Source organism: Dysidea avara, chromosome 4 (assembly GCF_963678975.1).
Source record: "Dysidea avara chromosome 4, odDysAvar1.4, whole genome shotgun sequence".
Lineage (NCBI taxonomy): Eukaryota > Metazoa > Porifera > Demospongiae > Dictyoceratida > Dysideidae > Dysidea > Dysidea avara.
The window spans coordinates 39,961,127-39,978,719 of NC_089275.1; the positions used below are offsets into that span (position 1 = coordinate 39,961,127).

The 17,593-nt window shown below is 37.2% G+C and overlaps 1 protein-coding gene across 1 annotated transcript; it reads right to left on the reverse strand.

The window, feature by feature from the left end:
• Positions 1 to 1,499: 1,499 nt before the first annotated feature.
• LOC136252109 (uncharacterized) lies at positions 1,500 to 6,884 on the reverse strand. The gene is made up of 10 exons (XM_066044486.1): positions 6,515 to 6,884; positions 6,095 to 6,302; positions 5,796 to 5,988; positions 5,309 to 5,610; positions 4,672 to 4,780; positions 4,325 to 4,569; positions 4,031 to 4,123; positions 3,003 to 3,923; positions 2,702 to 2,875; positions 1,500 to 2,467 (listed from the first exon to the last, which is right to left on the reverse strand). The coding sequence occupies exons 1-10, from the start codon at positions 6,869 to 6,871 to the stop codon at positions 1,647 to 1,649; spliced, it is 3,423 nt and encodes a 1,140-aa protein (XP_065900558.1). The 5' UTR covers positions 6,872 to 6,884; the 3' UTR covers positions 1,500 to 1,646.
• Positions 6,885 to 17,593: the final 10,709 nt, after the last annotated feature.

Here is a 17,593-nt window from a genome sequence, read left to right on the forward strand (position 1 = left end):
TTGTTGTTATTAAAATTTTTACCATTAACCTACCATCACAGCCATTTCTTGGCCGCCACCTTGGATTTCACATCTTTTTTCACCATAGCCTTTTTGAGGGCTGCACTCTTTTTTTACAGTTTGGCTGTTTTGGATTAGATATATGTATACGTATAGCTACACCATAAATTAAATGTGCTACATATTTTTTAAAGCTTGATGTTGTTATAGAGAAGCTACTGCAGATTTTGTGGGTGCTCTGACAGTTGAAGAATTTCCTGTCTCCTTGAATATGATTCTCTGCAGCATGCTAGCTATTGGGTGGTCAATTAATTATACTCAGCAACATAACAAATTGGCTATACACTCCCATTGCAGCTGTCAGTTAATTTGCAACATACCTTTTGCTTGCTAGCTGGTATCCAATCGTTGCTGTGGGTTTAAAGGAGCATAGTTTTGTTCCACACACCCACACACAAGGCTTCCTTGTGTTTATATTATGAGTGGTTTGACTGGTTTGACTGGTTTCCCACTCGCTTGTCTATACCTTCCTGCCATGCCTGCCAGTGTATAAGATTTTACTATGGGTACAGAACTATTTAAACTAGTACATTCACGATTCAAGTTATCAAGCAGAAGTAAAATTATTGAGAGAAGAATTTAGATTATCATGAAGCCTGGTTAGATCAGCATAGTATACTGATAAAGAATCTCTAATCAAGAGATCAGAGAGGTTAAACTCTAACCCATAGATAGTACTGTTACTACTGTAGCCTTGCTGGTTGTATAAAGTTGCTCGCAAATAAAGCATTTCAACCAGTTAATATAAAACTCTCAGCATTTTGTATTAGCAAGGCTGGAGGAGTTGGAATGGGAGACTGCTTGGTATGTACTAGATCACATGCTCATTGCTTTATATTAATGCACCTTAAACACTAGAGTGGTTTTCTTTGCAAATATTAAGAGGGGAGGTTTCCTGTGGTTACAGGTGTTTGATATTTGTACATAGCTTGGCTTGCAACACAAAAAGCACCAAAAAATCTTTGAACACTTACAAACATAAAACATTCATAAATTAATGCCAAAGCAATGGAGTATAATTATAACTAACATGATGCGTGATGCTTACAAGAATGTCTCTACTTTAATAAACAGATGAATGTTATATTTTTGGAAATGATAAAATCAGGGTTTTTCATTGAGAAAGGAATAATTCTGCACTTAGAAATTATTGTGTGGGCCATATAGTATGACCCTGTATCGCTATCTACGTGTTCTGTGGTCTTATATAGGCATGCATGAGAATAGATAGACTTCCTGTATTTACATGTATAACATGCACTAGACACTGGTTATTTTATTCATGTATGTATGTACGTGTGTATGCACATGACCAGAAGTTCACACTCCATATTAATAATAACAATCCACACTTACATATTACCAAAGAAGTAAATGTTTAGGAATAAGGTTTTTGATTGCTACATAGATGAACTACACCCACCCCCATGATCACATAATTATTATTATAATATATTAATAGAGATAAAATTAATAGTAAGTGTATATCAGATAATATACATAATTATAATAAATAAATATACGTACATTAAAAAGATATGTAATTCCAATCCAAAATAGCCAGACAGATTTGATTCGTATAATACTTAGTCAGTACACCAGAAGACAGCAATAAATTGAGGAGTGAGACTTCCTGTGTTAGGGATGATGACAGAGATGTGGCAACCATCTTTGGCATATTGCTGCTCTCTGTTAAACAACTGCAAGGCATCGAGATTGTATTCCACTCTGTAATCACAGTTACCAAATCTCTGAGAGGTAAACACAACTGAGTAAACAACTTGGCCTCCATCCATACGAGCATTTCCATCAGCAAGGAAGAACCCGCGTTCCTTGTTTCTTTCTATCAACTGAACTAGGCCACTTATATCAATGCCATCACGAAGGGAGACAGCATAGCCTGGACTCCTGAAGATGGCATTGACAGAGAGATCTCCACCAGAAGAATAAATGTTACGACGAAGGACCTGCATGTCCTGGTCCTGCAGAACGAGTAATCTTTGTTGATATTCATTATAAGGCACATTGATCATAAGGTCAGTCTTTTCTGTTCTCCGTTGTCGTCTTGTAACAGGCTCAAACACAGCCACACAACGGAATCTATCTCTGTCATCATTATAGCAAACAAAGTTGTGTATTCTGTGTGTCTTCCTTAACTCATTTGCTCTTCTGTTTAGATTTCGTGCACTAAGCCCATGTTCAATTTCATATTGTAAAGCATCTGGGACACTGCAGAAGATCATTGCAAACAAAGTGTCTCGACTATCATGGTAGGTGTTCATGTGGCAAGGAACTCTGTTTCTTTTTCTGCCTTCTTCTATGAACTCTTCAAGTTCTCCAAGGTAGAAACGTTCAAAGAAAAATGGAGTGTTGGATGGCAATTGATCTCCCTTACATTCAGGTTGTGCTGCGTAAAGATATCATATATGATATAAAATATTGCCTCAAAGAATTTATGACTTGGTATGTTAGTACAGTATATCAATAATTCTTTACTATTCCTATTATACTTGTGATGTTATGCCAGGAAATTGTTTTTCATTTCTTAGCACTTGTTACTACAGTAACAGAGTGATAAGTTGTTTAAGACTATTGCATGTAACCTGACTATGATGTGTATTACAGTAGTGTATACACTTACCATCACACTGATCCGTCTCAATACATTGACCACTTCTCAATACTTGTCCTTCAGGACAGACACAAGTTGGTGTACAATCAGTTGAGCAAGATGGTGGTGACTGGTAATTATCACAAGTTGATTGGCAGAGAGTGCCACACTCCTTGTACACCCGACCTCCAACACAGTCATCAGCTGTAAAGAAAGCAAACCAATGAGTTAATGGACACTATATCTGTCCGTGTGTATGTACATGCATGGGTGAGTACTTCATTTTTACTAGAATAGTAAACCATGTACATAATTTTTTTAGTTGACTTACAGCATCCTGTCACATCTCTCCAAGTGCTCACATCAACTCCAGCTTTGGCACATGCTCTGGCATAGTTAGCCATCACATTACAAGAACAAGTGTCTCTGTTACGTGTCCTAACACATGTACAATAATCAGATTCACAGTTTTCAATGTAGACCTTTGGATCAACAACAGAATGACAAGAATCAAAGGGAGCATTGTTCAACATGGCACATTCTCTTTGTGCTCTATTCATATTTCTTTCACTGCAAGCGTTATTCAGTCTTCTATCTCTGCAACCTCCTGAACTGTCTTCAGTTAGCCAAGATCTAGCAAACCTTCTTACACCAGAGACTGTAGTTCCATCTCTCATTCGATAATCATCAGAATCATCTCCATTGTAAAAGCCACACAAGCCACACAATTGTCTTCTTAAACTGCTACTAGCCGAAACTTGGACACTACCAGCATCATCCCAAAAGATGTCTAAGTCTCTGTCTTCAAAGGTAACATGTGGATAGCTACCAATCCATTCTACTTTAACTTCTCCAATAGACATTGTGCTACCATCAACTGCTGCAAAGTTCCTTCCATTAATTGTTACCTGATTGCTACCTCCTCTCAACACAATTACAAGGTTTTGACTTGGAACTGTTACAGTGACCTGGTCAATCAATACACTGTTTGAGTCAAGAGCTCTTTGGGTGACAGTTATAGTAAAGTCATCATTGTCACATGGTTTTGCTAGTACATAATCACAGCTTCCAAGATAAGTGTACTGACTACCATCAAAAGTTCTGTAGTGACCATAGGAATAAGCTTGGCAGTAATCGGTGTAACAGTCTCTTGGTTGACATCTCCATGTGCCCCGTTTGCATACACAGCTTGATGAACAGTTCTGAGAAATCCTTCTGTTGTGTTCATAGAAAATACCATCAAAATAGCAACCTACAGAGAAAAATAAATTGTACATTGCATGGATATCAGTATAGTGTAATTACTTGCTTATGTACTATGCATACATAGAATCAGTGTATTAACAAAGCTTTACTGACCTGGTATAGGTGCAGGTGTTGTTGGAGGTGGTGTTGTTGGTGGTGCAGTAGTGCCTGGTGGTCTGGTAGTAGGAGATGGATCATTTTCTGCAGCTAAAAATGTGTTGAGAAATATCGCATGGTAAATGAAAGTTGATTTACCAGAATTTGGACGTAAAAGAACCTGTGTCTTAATACAGGTACATTCCCTGAGGAAGCTCTACACAGTATATAGCCACTTACATAATATTATTATTATTATACTTTAGGTATTCCCATATTGCAAGTGTTCGTGATGTAACATATCTAGCTTACCACATTGTCTGGCTTTTCCAGTATAGACAAGTCTGTTAGGAGTTTCTGCTTGTATTATTGTTGGTAGAAAACCCCCTCGATATGTTCTCATGTTGATAGCTCCTTGTGTAGCCTCATCTTGTAATTGTCTTTTGATCTGTGCAGGAGTGTAATTTGGAAATCTCTGTAGTAACAGAGCAACAGCTCCAGCAACAGTGGGACAAGCCATGGAAGTACCACTCATTGACACACGATCCCTATCACTCCTAAGTTCAATAAAATAAACATACATTATATTTATGGTTAAAACATCCTAATGCATGCAACTATGTCACTTAACTATGTGTACCATTCATAATACCACTTACGTGTGAGAGGCACTTCTTATCCACTGTCCTGGAGCAAGTATATCTACACAACGTCCATAGTTACTGCCAGGGGAATTAGATCGTGAATTGAACCAATACAACTGGTGTCCTAGGACAGGTAAAAAAATATTGATTAGTACACATGCAAACTAAAGTTTAAAAAAAAAATGTTTGCAATTGTGTAACAACATTTGTACATATTTGTACATGTACACATCTAATAGCTCAGATAACAACATTTATGTTTATATATAGGGCTGGGGGATAGTTTGAACATATTGGAATATCGGGATAGTGCCGCTATTGTGTATCACCTATCATTTGAAAAATTACTAGCTATCGGACAGTAATTAAAATGTAAAAATATGCAAATATTCATGCAAAACACTTGTAAAAATAATATTTGGGAACAAAATCAGTCAAAAAAGGCTGTTTAGTCTATTAGTCAAAACATATCCATAAGTACACCCCTCCTTGAATATCTTTGTGAAGGTAATAAGTAGATTTTAACTATTGTTATACTATCATCTATCATGAACAGTGTCTTACTATCATTCGGACATTGAAAAATTCACTATCACCCAGCCCTAGTTTATATATGCATTCATAAACAGCCCCAAGAGTCAGACATGCTTACCAGGTCTTCTGGAGTCTGGATCTTCAGCTTCTTGTATTGCTCCCACATTAATAACATCTGGTGAATTTGATGGTGAAAATCCACAAGAGTCCTGACGGAAGTTTCCAGCAGCAGTCACAACTACTATATTGTTAGCAACAGCCTCTCTGATGGCATCATTAACAGCTGGAGTGATTGGTCCAATAAGAGACATTGAAATTACTGATCTTCTTCCAGTGCTTCTGGCACGACTGATGACATGATTGATTCCCTTAATAACAAAAGAAAAGAATCCTGCCAAGTGTCTGTTCAGAACTTTGATGCTGTAAAGAATTCAAAATTGAAATCATAATGTCAGTGATACAAAATTTAATAGATCACACCTCCATGGTCCTTATTGGTGTACTCATATTTAAGACAGTAAAGAACCCTCTCTAATAAGGACACTTTCCCCAATACATTTGCACTATGCAACAAGCACACATCACTATCTGCTGATAATACACACCTGTACACTCTAGCTCCCCATGCTACTCCAGTTAACCTCCCAACAGCCAATCCTGCACAGTGAGTACCATGACCATGATCATCATCTCCTTGACCACCAAACTCATCATATCCACCAAATGATGCACGTCCCCCGAACACTTGATGACTGTATCTTATACCAGAGTCGAGAATGTACACATCTACTCCATTTCCTGTTAAACAGTGCAAATGTACTCTTAATCACATTAATAGTAGTTACATGTATAATATTTTGCTTGTACTAGGCATGACTGTACAGTGAAGTATGAATTAAGCTACCTTGAACTGGAGGACAGTAATCACCATCAAGAGGTAGAGATCTCTCATCAAGACGATCAATGTTCCAACAAATTTCATCAGGCTCAAATGATCGTCGACTTCTGCCATTGTCTGTTTCTGTTTCATTGTCTGTTTCTGTTTCATTGCGTAAATCAACGCACATTGGCTTGTCTTCTTCTACTCGTTCAACATTTGGGTTTTTCATGATCTGTAGCATTCGATACGCATACATAAGTGCTATATAGCTGTGCTGTGAAAATGCAGTTTAACTATGTATAAAAGTATGATTGTGTGGCGGGGCACTGCTCGGTTGTCAAGTGGACAGTGCGTTTACTGACCTCTAGTTATCACCGCGTAATAAAGCACAGGGTTTCCGTAAAAATCCTAAGATATCCTGCTACAATTGATTAAATCACTTACCTGTTCTGCTCCTTCATTGGTAGTGTGGACAATGGATATTCCGTTAGTGCTGTTGTAACCATCTCCCGCTGCAGTAATCTGTACGCCACCTTGTCCATTTACATTATCAAACGTCCTTCCGAACATCCGGCTACTTCCCTTGCGTGCAACAACCAGAAATGGTCTGGGGAGATTAGACTGTATCATGAGTTCTTGCTGGGCTTGCAGTTCAGCAAGACACCCACTCTCCGCGGGGTTGGTTTTCGGAGCCTGTGTTGCTGGCTGATCGGTTACTGGCTTTCTGGTTGGTCGGGTACGTTGCGCATACCCCATAGCTAGTAGCAAGCAAGCTATAATCGTCAGCTTAGTCAGCCACATGTTGAGAGTCAGTAGTACCTGTAGAGATGATGAGAATGGCCGAAGATGTGGCTTTTATAGATGTTTCCGTATAGATACTAGTTTGCGGTTTTTATTTATGTCATCGTTACCCAGCAGCCCTGGCTATCTATAGGGCAGTTGGGTTATGATTATGATTATGATTAGATACTGGAAAGACAGCACTCAGTGCTGGTTACATCCAGGAGGGGGGGGGACCCTCAAAACAAAAAGGGGGTTAATTACAACAAATCTAGTCCAAAAATACAATTATTAAACTGTTCTAGTGACTCTGTATCGATGATGTGATTAGGGAGGTTATTCCATTGCTTGATAGTTCTTGGAAAGTAACTCTGTTGGTAAGCAAGTGTTCTAGTTGGAGGAATTATATATCTGTATTGGTGATGCAATCTAGTTGGATATGAAGTAGGCTTGAAATACTCAGGGAGCTGGATAGATGGCAAAGCGTGATGTAATACTCTATATAGTAAGTTCAAACGATCAATACATCTTCTGCTCTGTAGGCTCTTCCAATGCAGTTGATCCAACAGGTAAGTGACACTACTCATTGGATTGTAATCCGATGCTACCCATCTTGCAGCACGACGTTGTACCTTCTCTAAAGTATTGATTAAGTATAGCTGGTGAGGGTCCCAGACACAACTAGCATATTCCAGCAGAGGACGTATTGATGTTAAATAGGCTGTTATCTTAACTTCTTTGGAGCATTTACTTATATTACGTTTAAGAAAGTTGAGACTTTTAGTTGCTTTGCCGCAAAGATGATCGATGTGGTGGGACCAAGACATTGATTGGTGGAATATGACCCCTAGATATGGATGCTGACTCTTCAGTTCCAGAGCTTTATTGTCAATGCTGTAGGTGGTGAGCATGGGAGTTTTGCTTCTTGAACAACGTAGAAAAACACACTTTTCAACATTTAGTTTCATTTGCCAAGTTTTAGCCCAGTGGAAGACTTTATTTAGATCTTGTTGTAGGATGCTATTGTCTTCTTCTGAATCAATAATTCTGTAAATAATACAGTCATCGGCAAAGAGACGAATCGAGGAGTTGATATTTGTAGATATGTCATTGATGTAAAGTAGGAACATTAATGGCCCAAGTACAGTGCCTTGTGGGACACCTGACTTTACTGGAACAAACCTGGAAGTTACATTATTTAGCACTACTCTTTGTTTGCGTTGTGTTAGCCAAGCCTTAATCCATTGATGAAGGTCTCCTTGTATTCCATAGTGTGATAGTTTCTGTAATAATCGTTTATGAGGAACTGAGTCAAAAGCTTTTGAGAAATCTAATAAAATTAGATCTATTTGTTTCTGTTGGTCCATTACCTTTAAGATTTCCTCTGTTAGCATTACTAGTTGGGATTGACATGAGTACTTAGGCCTAAAACCGTGTTGGCAATTATTGAGGATATTATTTTGGTCTACATGATTCATAATTGAGTGAAAAACAATATGTTCCATTACCTTGCAACAGGTAGAGGTAAGAGAAATTGGTCGATAATTATTAGCTGAGTTTCGGTTGCCTTTCTTATGTACAGGGACAACATTTGCTGTTAGCCAGTCAGTTGGAAGATTGTTGGTGGTAAAAGATTGGGTAAAAATTACCTGGAGTATAGGTGCAATTTCAGCTCTGCATAATTTCAGTATTTGCGTAGGAATCCCATCAGGACCTGGAGCCTTGCTAGTATCCAATTGTTGAAGTAAGTTTTCAATTCCTTCGGTTGAAAATATAATGTGGTCACAAATGGGATACGTAGGAATGTCCAGATTTGGAGTTTCGTTATCTTCGTCAGTAAAAAAAGTGTAGAACTGATCATTAAATGCATTAGCAATGTCAACAGAAGAAGTAAGCAGGGAGTCATTACTTTCTAAGGTGGTAACGTTTGGATGGTCTTTCTTTAAGTTCTTGATTAATGACCAAAATCGTTTTCTGTTGTTGCAGTGGGAGTCGTCAAATAGGTATTTACAGTAATTGTTATGAGCTTTATCAACTAAACTGTTAACTTCGTTCCTTAGCTTCCTGTACGCTTTCCAGTCGTTTTCATTTTGTGTAGCCTTAGCTTTGTTGTACAATCTACGCCTTTTAGATATCTTACGTTTAATTTCTCGATTTAGCCATGGAGCTTCTTTGCGATTCTTGACCATTCTTGATGGAACGTGCCTGTTCGTCATTTCAAAAATCATATCTTTGAAATTATTCCAGTTATTTTCAACAGGTCTTTTGTAGGGATCACTCTGGAAGAACAGGTCTTTAAAAGCTCTAACATCTTCTAGCATTGATTCTGTGTTTGCTTTGTGAAAAAGGTAAGTTCTGTGCGGATTGTTATTAGGTGCATCGCAAGTTGGGTGGCTGCATTAAATCATTTTGTGAGGCATAACACCAGAGATACGTATATAGCATCATAACCATAGCCGGTCCATATAGGGCATAGCCATAGATGGGCAGCCATAGATAACTTGTGTATCTGTGACATCGTCACGTGAAGTCGCTCTATAGCTACTATCTGTGTATGATAGCTATAGCTAATCACTGCACTTGAAGATAGTTTTATACTCAAAGATTTTTACTATAAGGTTCCTAGTGATAAACATGCATGCATGCTTTCAGGTTCTGTGCCTGCTCACCCTACAGTGCCTAGCTAGCTAACTGGTAGCTAAAGTTAAAAGCCAATGCCATATTATAACAAAACGTATAGCTACTTTTGTTGTTTTTTTTTACAAAATTTACTTATAGCTAAAGGCTTTACAACACAAGTGTTGACGGTCTCTAGAACATGCACCTGTCCTACATCCTCTTCAGGGGCGGATCCAGAGTCTGGAAAGAGGGGGGGCACCTTGCTGAAAAAAAGTTGAAGAGCAAAAAAAAAAAAAAAAAAAAGTCACAACAATAATAGCTAGTTATCCTTTACCAAATATATTATATCACGTATGTTATGTAAAATAAAATCCTATTTATAGCTTCCTAAGTAAGCTACAATTCCCCATGAACACTGTGACTGCTTTATTAGAGTGATTGGTGATTGACTGCTCTATTAGAGTATCTCGATCTTATATACATTTTTTAGGGGAAGGGGAGGGGGGGGGGGCACGTGCCCCCTGTGCTCCCCCCCGGATCCGCCACTGCTCTTTAGGTATGCATGCATGTAGCTATAGTGGAGTCCTGATTCTTGCTGACTAGCCTACATATATCATGATCTATGAACGCTATATGTATCACAGGACACAGCTCTGCTTATGAATCAACCAATCAAGAGTTCATAATATTAATGAGTTTATAATATTTATAACTATGAACTCTTGATTCAACAGTGGCCAAACTGCACACATTCATCAGCATCACTATTACAACAGCATGACATGGAGAGTTAACTACAAGACTTCATTTGGGGAGATACTTGAGGTGAATGTGTAGCAGTGGCGGATCCAGATGGCGTATTGGCATTCTCATTACATAATTAACATTGTTGTATTGACAATTTGTCATAGCAAACAACTATATACCAGTAGCATGCATACAGTTGCACTTAGCTAACACCATTTATAGCTATTAAACCACCAGCAACACTTCATTTTTTTATCTCCCACTGCGATCAAGATACTCTAATAGAGCAGTCAAGTAACTATTCTAATAGAGCAATCAAAGCCGCAGCTTGTAGTCCCCATATTTGCCCTATAGTTAGCTATAGTGTATTTAGTAATTATCTACAGTTTAAAGTATTGAATTTATTGTAATTGCTAACAAAAAATAAGCCTAAAATCCGATCTCAGAGCTTCCAAAATCTCTAAATTTTCCGGAGAATTGTTATCAGATGCCTTATTTAGCTATACCAATTTTCAGAAACCCCCTTTTAAAAATCCTAGATCCGCCACTATGTAGCACTAAGATATTTACCGGAATCCATTTGCCCATGGCTAGACGGTGAGGATTGTTACTATGCCATGAATGGAAAAAAATGTGGGAAAGATGCAAACAAAAACAAAACACAAAATAGTCCCCCTCCCCCATGAAATCCTTTCATCAGTATACATAGAAAATTCAACAGAAACCTGTGAACCACTTTGAGCAGTTAGTAAGACTTTTAGTCAAAGTAAACTTGTATATACATATTCATGGTCCTTTTCATTTGTGTGGGTTCTGGTATAATTGCTGGTTAGATCATGTTTCAAAGTATTGATTAATTTGTGTAGTAAGCCACACAAGGTCTGTTGTTACAAACCACATAAGTGTGGTGAGTACACTAGTTCCTGTCCAGTCAAACCCAAACATACACAGACACCATAATACACTGATTATACACTTGTCCTATCAATCTCTATTGCCCTATTTGGATACTAGCTCAGATCAGTTGAATGAAGTCATGTCAATAGGTATGGTCAGCAAAATTAAGTAGTGGGTTCCCCAATATCTTTAATAAATTAATGTGAGGCAGATCTAAGCTGCCTACACAGAATACACATCTCATCCTCATCACTGTAGTATAGAAGAGTTAAATTAACAGCCTAACTATACATAATTAAATTTAAAGATTTTGTGAATAAGCTATATGTAGCATGTCAGTCCAGAAATTTGGAAATTTTACTATCTTTATTGCAATAAAATTTGGTAACATACAGTATGTAGCAAAGTATTGAAGCTGCCAATTAATTTGTAGTGTACCTTGTCACCTATAGAACTTCTCTGTTCAGGTGTGTCTATAATTGTACAGTTTACCACACTGTCCACACACAGTTACTGCATGCGTTAATGATATCTAGTGGCATAACAAAGATGGAGTGTGCATGCTATTTTTTGGTAAACTCCTCACAGTTGGCCAGTATAGCTGCCATTCTACCCTGTTTTGAGCTACATATACTTACTGTACTTCCATTGAAATAGAATTAAAAACATTATGCATTGTCACATTGCTAAGTACTGTAATAGTGACATGCACCTGGCAAGTCAAGTACATAATTATTCTACATTTGATCACACATGCAATGTCCTCACAATATATGAACACATGTTAGTATGGGATTAGCTTCCTAGATACTCATTGATATTACAGCTAGGTGGGTTGCTTATTCAGTCAAAATTAATCAACAGCTTGAGTATAGACTGCATGGAGCAATGTACGTAAACAACAACAACAGCATAACTGGGTGTGCACACACACACACACACACACACTAATTCATGTATGCACACAGACAGTGCCTTTGACTGCAATATAAACGCCACCCAGATAACTGACCAACCTGTATGCTGCTCAGATGCCTAAGAGTAAGTGCTGGCAAATAAATTATTCCTGTGGCAGGGCTAGTAAGCTGCAGGGGGCTGTATCATGCATGAAGGAGTGGACACCCGGTCCGAAGTCCCACCTGAACCTCACCCAATACACAAGATATGCACAGTTGGCATTTACATCCTCAGTTAATCTTCCTGTTAGATTTCTTGCTCCTGGCGCCAAACCTGGAACCTTTTGATTACCAGGCTGGTGCTCTAACCATTTGGCCATGCTGCCTCAACAATGCATGTACACACACAACTTTATAACTATATACTGCATGGTTATATTATGTTTTAGCAAAACAGCAAAACTTACCACTTATGTATGTGTATAATACTTATTATGATGAGCATAAAATAATAGACATGCTCTGCATACAAACACATTAAAATTATTAGCTACATATTAAATCTTTTAGCAAAATTAATATGATGATATAATACTTCATGCACTATTATACTCTGATAACATACCTTAAATGGTTAATTCTCATATGCATATATATGTTGCATAATATTATATTGCTTCTGTGAGCTGTATAAACAATAACACTGAAGCATAAATGCCTATGATGTCATATAGCTGTGTTCATATTTGGTCCTCTTATAGATACTACATTAGTTACACACATGACCATGATTATGTGTATGCGTACATTAGTATGTATTCTATGTTAATGCTGTAACTATGTATATCATTGTATTGTGGTGTTTCTCATTAAGAGTTCATACAAATCATGCACTAAAAGTACCTTTTGACCACTGATAAAGCCTGCAGTAAAAAGCACATTAATATATACTTGTAGTACACCAAATTGAAAAATGAACATTTGCACATCTACGACCTACACAACCAATTCAGGACTCTTGAAAGTAACAAAACAATGTATACCGCAAAATCTCAACCTATAGAACTACATGCATGTATTGTATATGTTTTGTTGTATGTATTCATACATACAACACAACAGCATACTCCAGACATGCAAATCTATAGGTTGAGATTTCCCAGTACTCTATCATATACCTCTTCCTGGATACAGACTATAGGGGAAGTATATACACACCTTTTCCAAGTGGCAAGGATAGAAGGATAGATTCCATTGAACTCACTTGCAGGATGATTTTTTCAACAAGACTGGTCATGAGCAGAAGAATAAATCATAGTCATTTTTATCACTGCATGTATGGCACTTTATACATAGTATTGTTGACACGATTGGTCTAACAGCTATAGCAACATGTTATTTTAATGTTAACATTACACTCAGGTATACAGCAGGATCATATAATATTAGCCATGCAGCATTTCAGTCAACCAGTTATGAAGGTTTGCATTAATGCTCAGCGCACGATCTTCACATTTTACATATGTGACTGGATTGCAAAATGGAGTCTTCCAAAAGCCCGGCCCTTTCTGCAGCAAGTCACATAGGTTCACAGTCTTGCCTGTACTGTATATACCAGCCTTCAGATGAACTATGGATTGCTACATGCCAAGTTGTACTGTACAGTATATAACATATCTTCAGGTTGTGACCATATGTGAGTAACATAAACATGACCATACTGTTAATTATGAGATCAAATGTGTATATAGTGTGTACAGTTAATGTTCATATACATATAGGATTAGTCTGAGTATGTTGGAAGTCCATGGGATAGTGACTAATATCCAACTTCATGACATCATTATACTGTGTGTAATTAGCTATGCAGAAGCTATAGTATTATATGAGTGCATGGTTACCTTTTTAGTAATCTCGTCCCCAGCCGCCCATACATGGGCGGCTGGGGACAATACTACCTTTTTAGGTACCATGTAATGATTATATATTATGCTAAAGAACATGACCTAGTTAATCAAAGCCTTACTATATATAAACTATATTATAACACAGCAGGAAGTTGAAAATTAGATAAACTAAAATGAATAATAACATAGTAAGTAAAAGGAAGGTTGATAGGAAATTAGTACAATCATGTTATTAGGATTCTAGTTGACATAGATTACACATGATGACCTAGTTTAACATAGCTAATGTACTCATCATTGATAATAATAGCCAGGCAACTATAAGTCAATATAATGAAATCTGAAAGGTTGGCACATCTGCATTCCCAGTACCATTTCTGCATTGTTTGCTGCACCCACTATAATACACATTAGGGTCATTCTGTGTCAAATCAACAAGGAATTTAGGGTCACCTCTCGGATTTTGACTAAACTTGGTGTGTTTGTGGTACCTGTGGTGCTCATCATCCATGCCAATTTTAACTCCATACACCACATAGTTTCTGATTTATGATCACAATTATTTTGAATGTTTCATGAAAATTTGGTCCATCTTAAGTTACAAAATCAACATACTGTGGTAATATCTTGAAATAAAATTTTCACTAACTGAAAACTGTTCAAGTGATGTATAAATTATGGATGTCACAAAGGTTGAAAGGTACTTATTTGAAAACTTTAATTCAAAAAATTCTATTTAAAGTTCTTGGTTTTTTATTGAATTATGTATCATTGGGTCATGGTCTATGTTTGATAAAATTTTTGTGGTGGGATCACAATGGGTTCAAGAAATATAATGAATCATGTTGTGGTATGTAGTGAAAATGTGTACACTATTATTGCTGCATGGGAGTGTACACCTGTAATAACCACTCCCAACTACAAGTTTGTCTTACACAATGGAGGTATACAAGCACAGTACAACCTGTATTGCATTGAAGGACCACCTTTTATACTATTGTTAATCAGTTGGACATTAATGTTATTCAATGTAGCTATCCTGTCTGATGGATCCTAAAATGGTCCTGATTAAACAGGCAGATTTCAAAATAAAACCATGATGTATCCAGAACATGCGCATGAGCATTTTACCATTTTTTTCAAAAGTACCTTCTATTAGCTAATTCAAATTAGCCCATGTGACGTAGATAGCTCATGTCACTTAAGTGTGACACAAAAGAATAATAGCTATTGATTGAGTAGCGGAGTACTGAGCAAAACAGTGATAAGTAGATAGTAAATGGATAACTTCATGTGTTGATTATTTCAATGTATAGAAGAAATGTATCTAGTTAATTAGCTACTAAAATTAACCCAAGCATGTGCAGTTGCTGCACATACTGAAGTTGAGATTAACTTCAGTATATGTCAGATTTGAAGGGATCATAGTCAGAATTATACACTTACAACTGCTCTTTGGAGTCATTAGTGTGTACTATCAATTTTAGACCATTTAGGAGAAGTCAAATATTAAAATGTTGTCAGTGGCTGGGGGCTGTGCCCCCAGACCCCTGCTATTGTAAACGCCTTCCATGTCAAAGTTGAACCCCCCCTTTGACAAATCCTGGTTACGGGCCTGCAGTCCCATTTTAATGGTACATATGCATTTGGACCACTTCTTCAGCTTCTCTAAATAATGAACATTATCATGGTTCCATGCAAGAGAAGGGCTCCACGACACTTGTAACTCAATGAGTAAAAATAAATGCTATTTTTGAAAAGTAGCTTCCACCCATGCACACCTGGAATGTTAGAAAAAAACAAGTCCTGTGTTCATGCAAAGAAGATAAGTATGTTAACCAATGCCATAAAATAATTGCATGTGTATTTGTGTAAATGTGTAATTTAAGACTATACTAGTACTGATGTTCAAAGTGTGCATGGATGTGAAATAATTTTTGAAATACTGTAGTATTACTTCCAACCACTGCATTACAAGTACAGTTCATATATATATAGTGAAACTCTTATGATAAATTTAATGTTAGTATTAGAGAAATCACAGAAATGTCTAGAATCTATTGTATGCATGCATTAAAATGGGACCATAAACAAATTTCCGGGTTATCAAGTTGACCACATTATCTTCAGGGTGTCCGTTTTCATTGTACCTATGCAGCCACATATGTAGCTTAAAAAGCACCTATGTAAGTGCACAGCAACTTGACTTACTGACTGCTTGATTTTTAATAATCTTAGAAAGATGGAAAAACTATTAACATCTACATGTTTCTGGAATCTGGATACATGGTCGCTTACGTATTTGAAATCCACCTGTCTAATTAAGACCATCTTTTGGCTTTGCTAGACAGAGTGGCTGCATTGGAGTTATAACAGTATAAAGATGGTCTTTCAATACAGGTGGTCACTAGCAATTTAGTATGTTTTTCTGTTGGTTCAGATATGGCAAATTGGCAGCCCGGCACATCAGAGTTTGCCTTTGACATTATTGTAACATGCTAGTGTCTGAAACTATGGGTGTCCCTAACCTATTTGTGTTTTTGATACATTTCTGCTCATAGAACAGTGTGAGACATCATTAACACTGTAGAAGACAATAGAAAACTACACTCTGGTCATTACATAACAAGGAACCATGTCCCTTGACTTATAAACTCCTCAATGTACTGTTTAAATCAATACTGTCAATAGCAGTATAGAGGGTTGTCTAGGAAGTACATTACCTCAACACAATAGTAGTGTGCATGGACTCATCATCTACAGAAGGTGAGTAGTATAGATGTGGTAGCCTGTATTGTAATGGTCTGGTTACAGGTGTGGAAAACTGACTGTCAGCAATATTATGTGGTAGTTTCTAGAATTTCTACTGTTAAAAAGTGCAGATAAATTAAAAATTTAATTGTTTTCTTGTGATTAGTGCTTACCGCATGTTTTTTAAGCGTAAACTGATTTTATGGCAACTGTCACTGATGGTAGACTATTATAACACCAAGTTTCCAAATTACATAATAGCAGTACTATTTCAAGGTTGATTCGGCTATAGCCTTTGCTTTATCTGTCATTTAAGTATTTGACCTGTAGTAGGAGAGCACCAACTTCACCAACTGTAAGACAAGCCATAAAAGTACCAGTTATTAAATGATCTGTGCTACCCTGTTCATTATACATAACATATACACGGCAAATGCAGAATATAAAGTCATACAGAGTTCATATAGAAATTACAATATTAGTACATGTGTACTTATGAAGCACTGAGTACCACTGTCCTGGGGCAAAACCACCATCAATACAGCATGTATCCTGGTATGGTGCCCATTGCCTCACATGTTAATGCCAATGCAAGTAGATGCTGACTACACAAATATACAATATGCAGGTGCAGTACATACACAGATGGCATTCAGTGGTTGAGTTGTGGGTAGGGTGGTTAGTAAACTGGTCACTGTGTTTGCCATATTTGGTATCCATTGTGTATATCTAGTACCAAGCTATGGCTTTGCACTGAGAAATTTGTCTTATTGTTAGCTACATGTTTTACAAACCATTAGCAGAATCTTGTATGCATGTTCGGCCTGATTTTATAAGGCCTTACAATGTTGAGATTGTTGACTAGACTATATGTAGGCCAGCTATGTTTTTGGTCCCCACAATTGACCAGGTTTTTTTTGTAATAC

What these genes read in the sequence shown, in the direction of transcription:
- LOC136252109 (XM_066044486.1), bottom strand. Translation starts at nt 6,871, where the DNA reads ATGTGGCTGACTAAGCTGACGATTATAGCTTGCTTGCTACTAGCTATG. An exon ending in CCAATGAAGGAGCAGAACAG is followed by an intron (nt 6,303 to 6,514) that starts GTAAGTGATTTA and finishes CGAATGCTACAG; the next exon opens with ATCATGAAAAACCCAAATGT. An exon ending in TGGGGAGCTAGAGTGTACAG is followed by an intron (nt 5,611 to 5,795) that starts GTGTGTATTATC and finishes AATTCTTTACAG; the next exon opens with CATCAAAGTTCTGAACAGAC.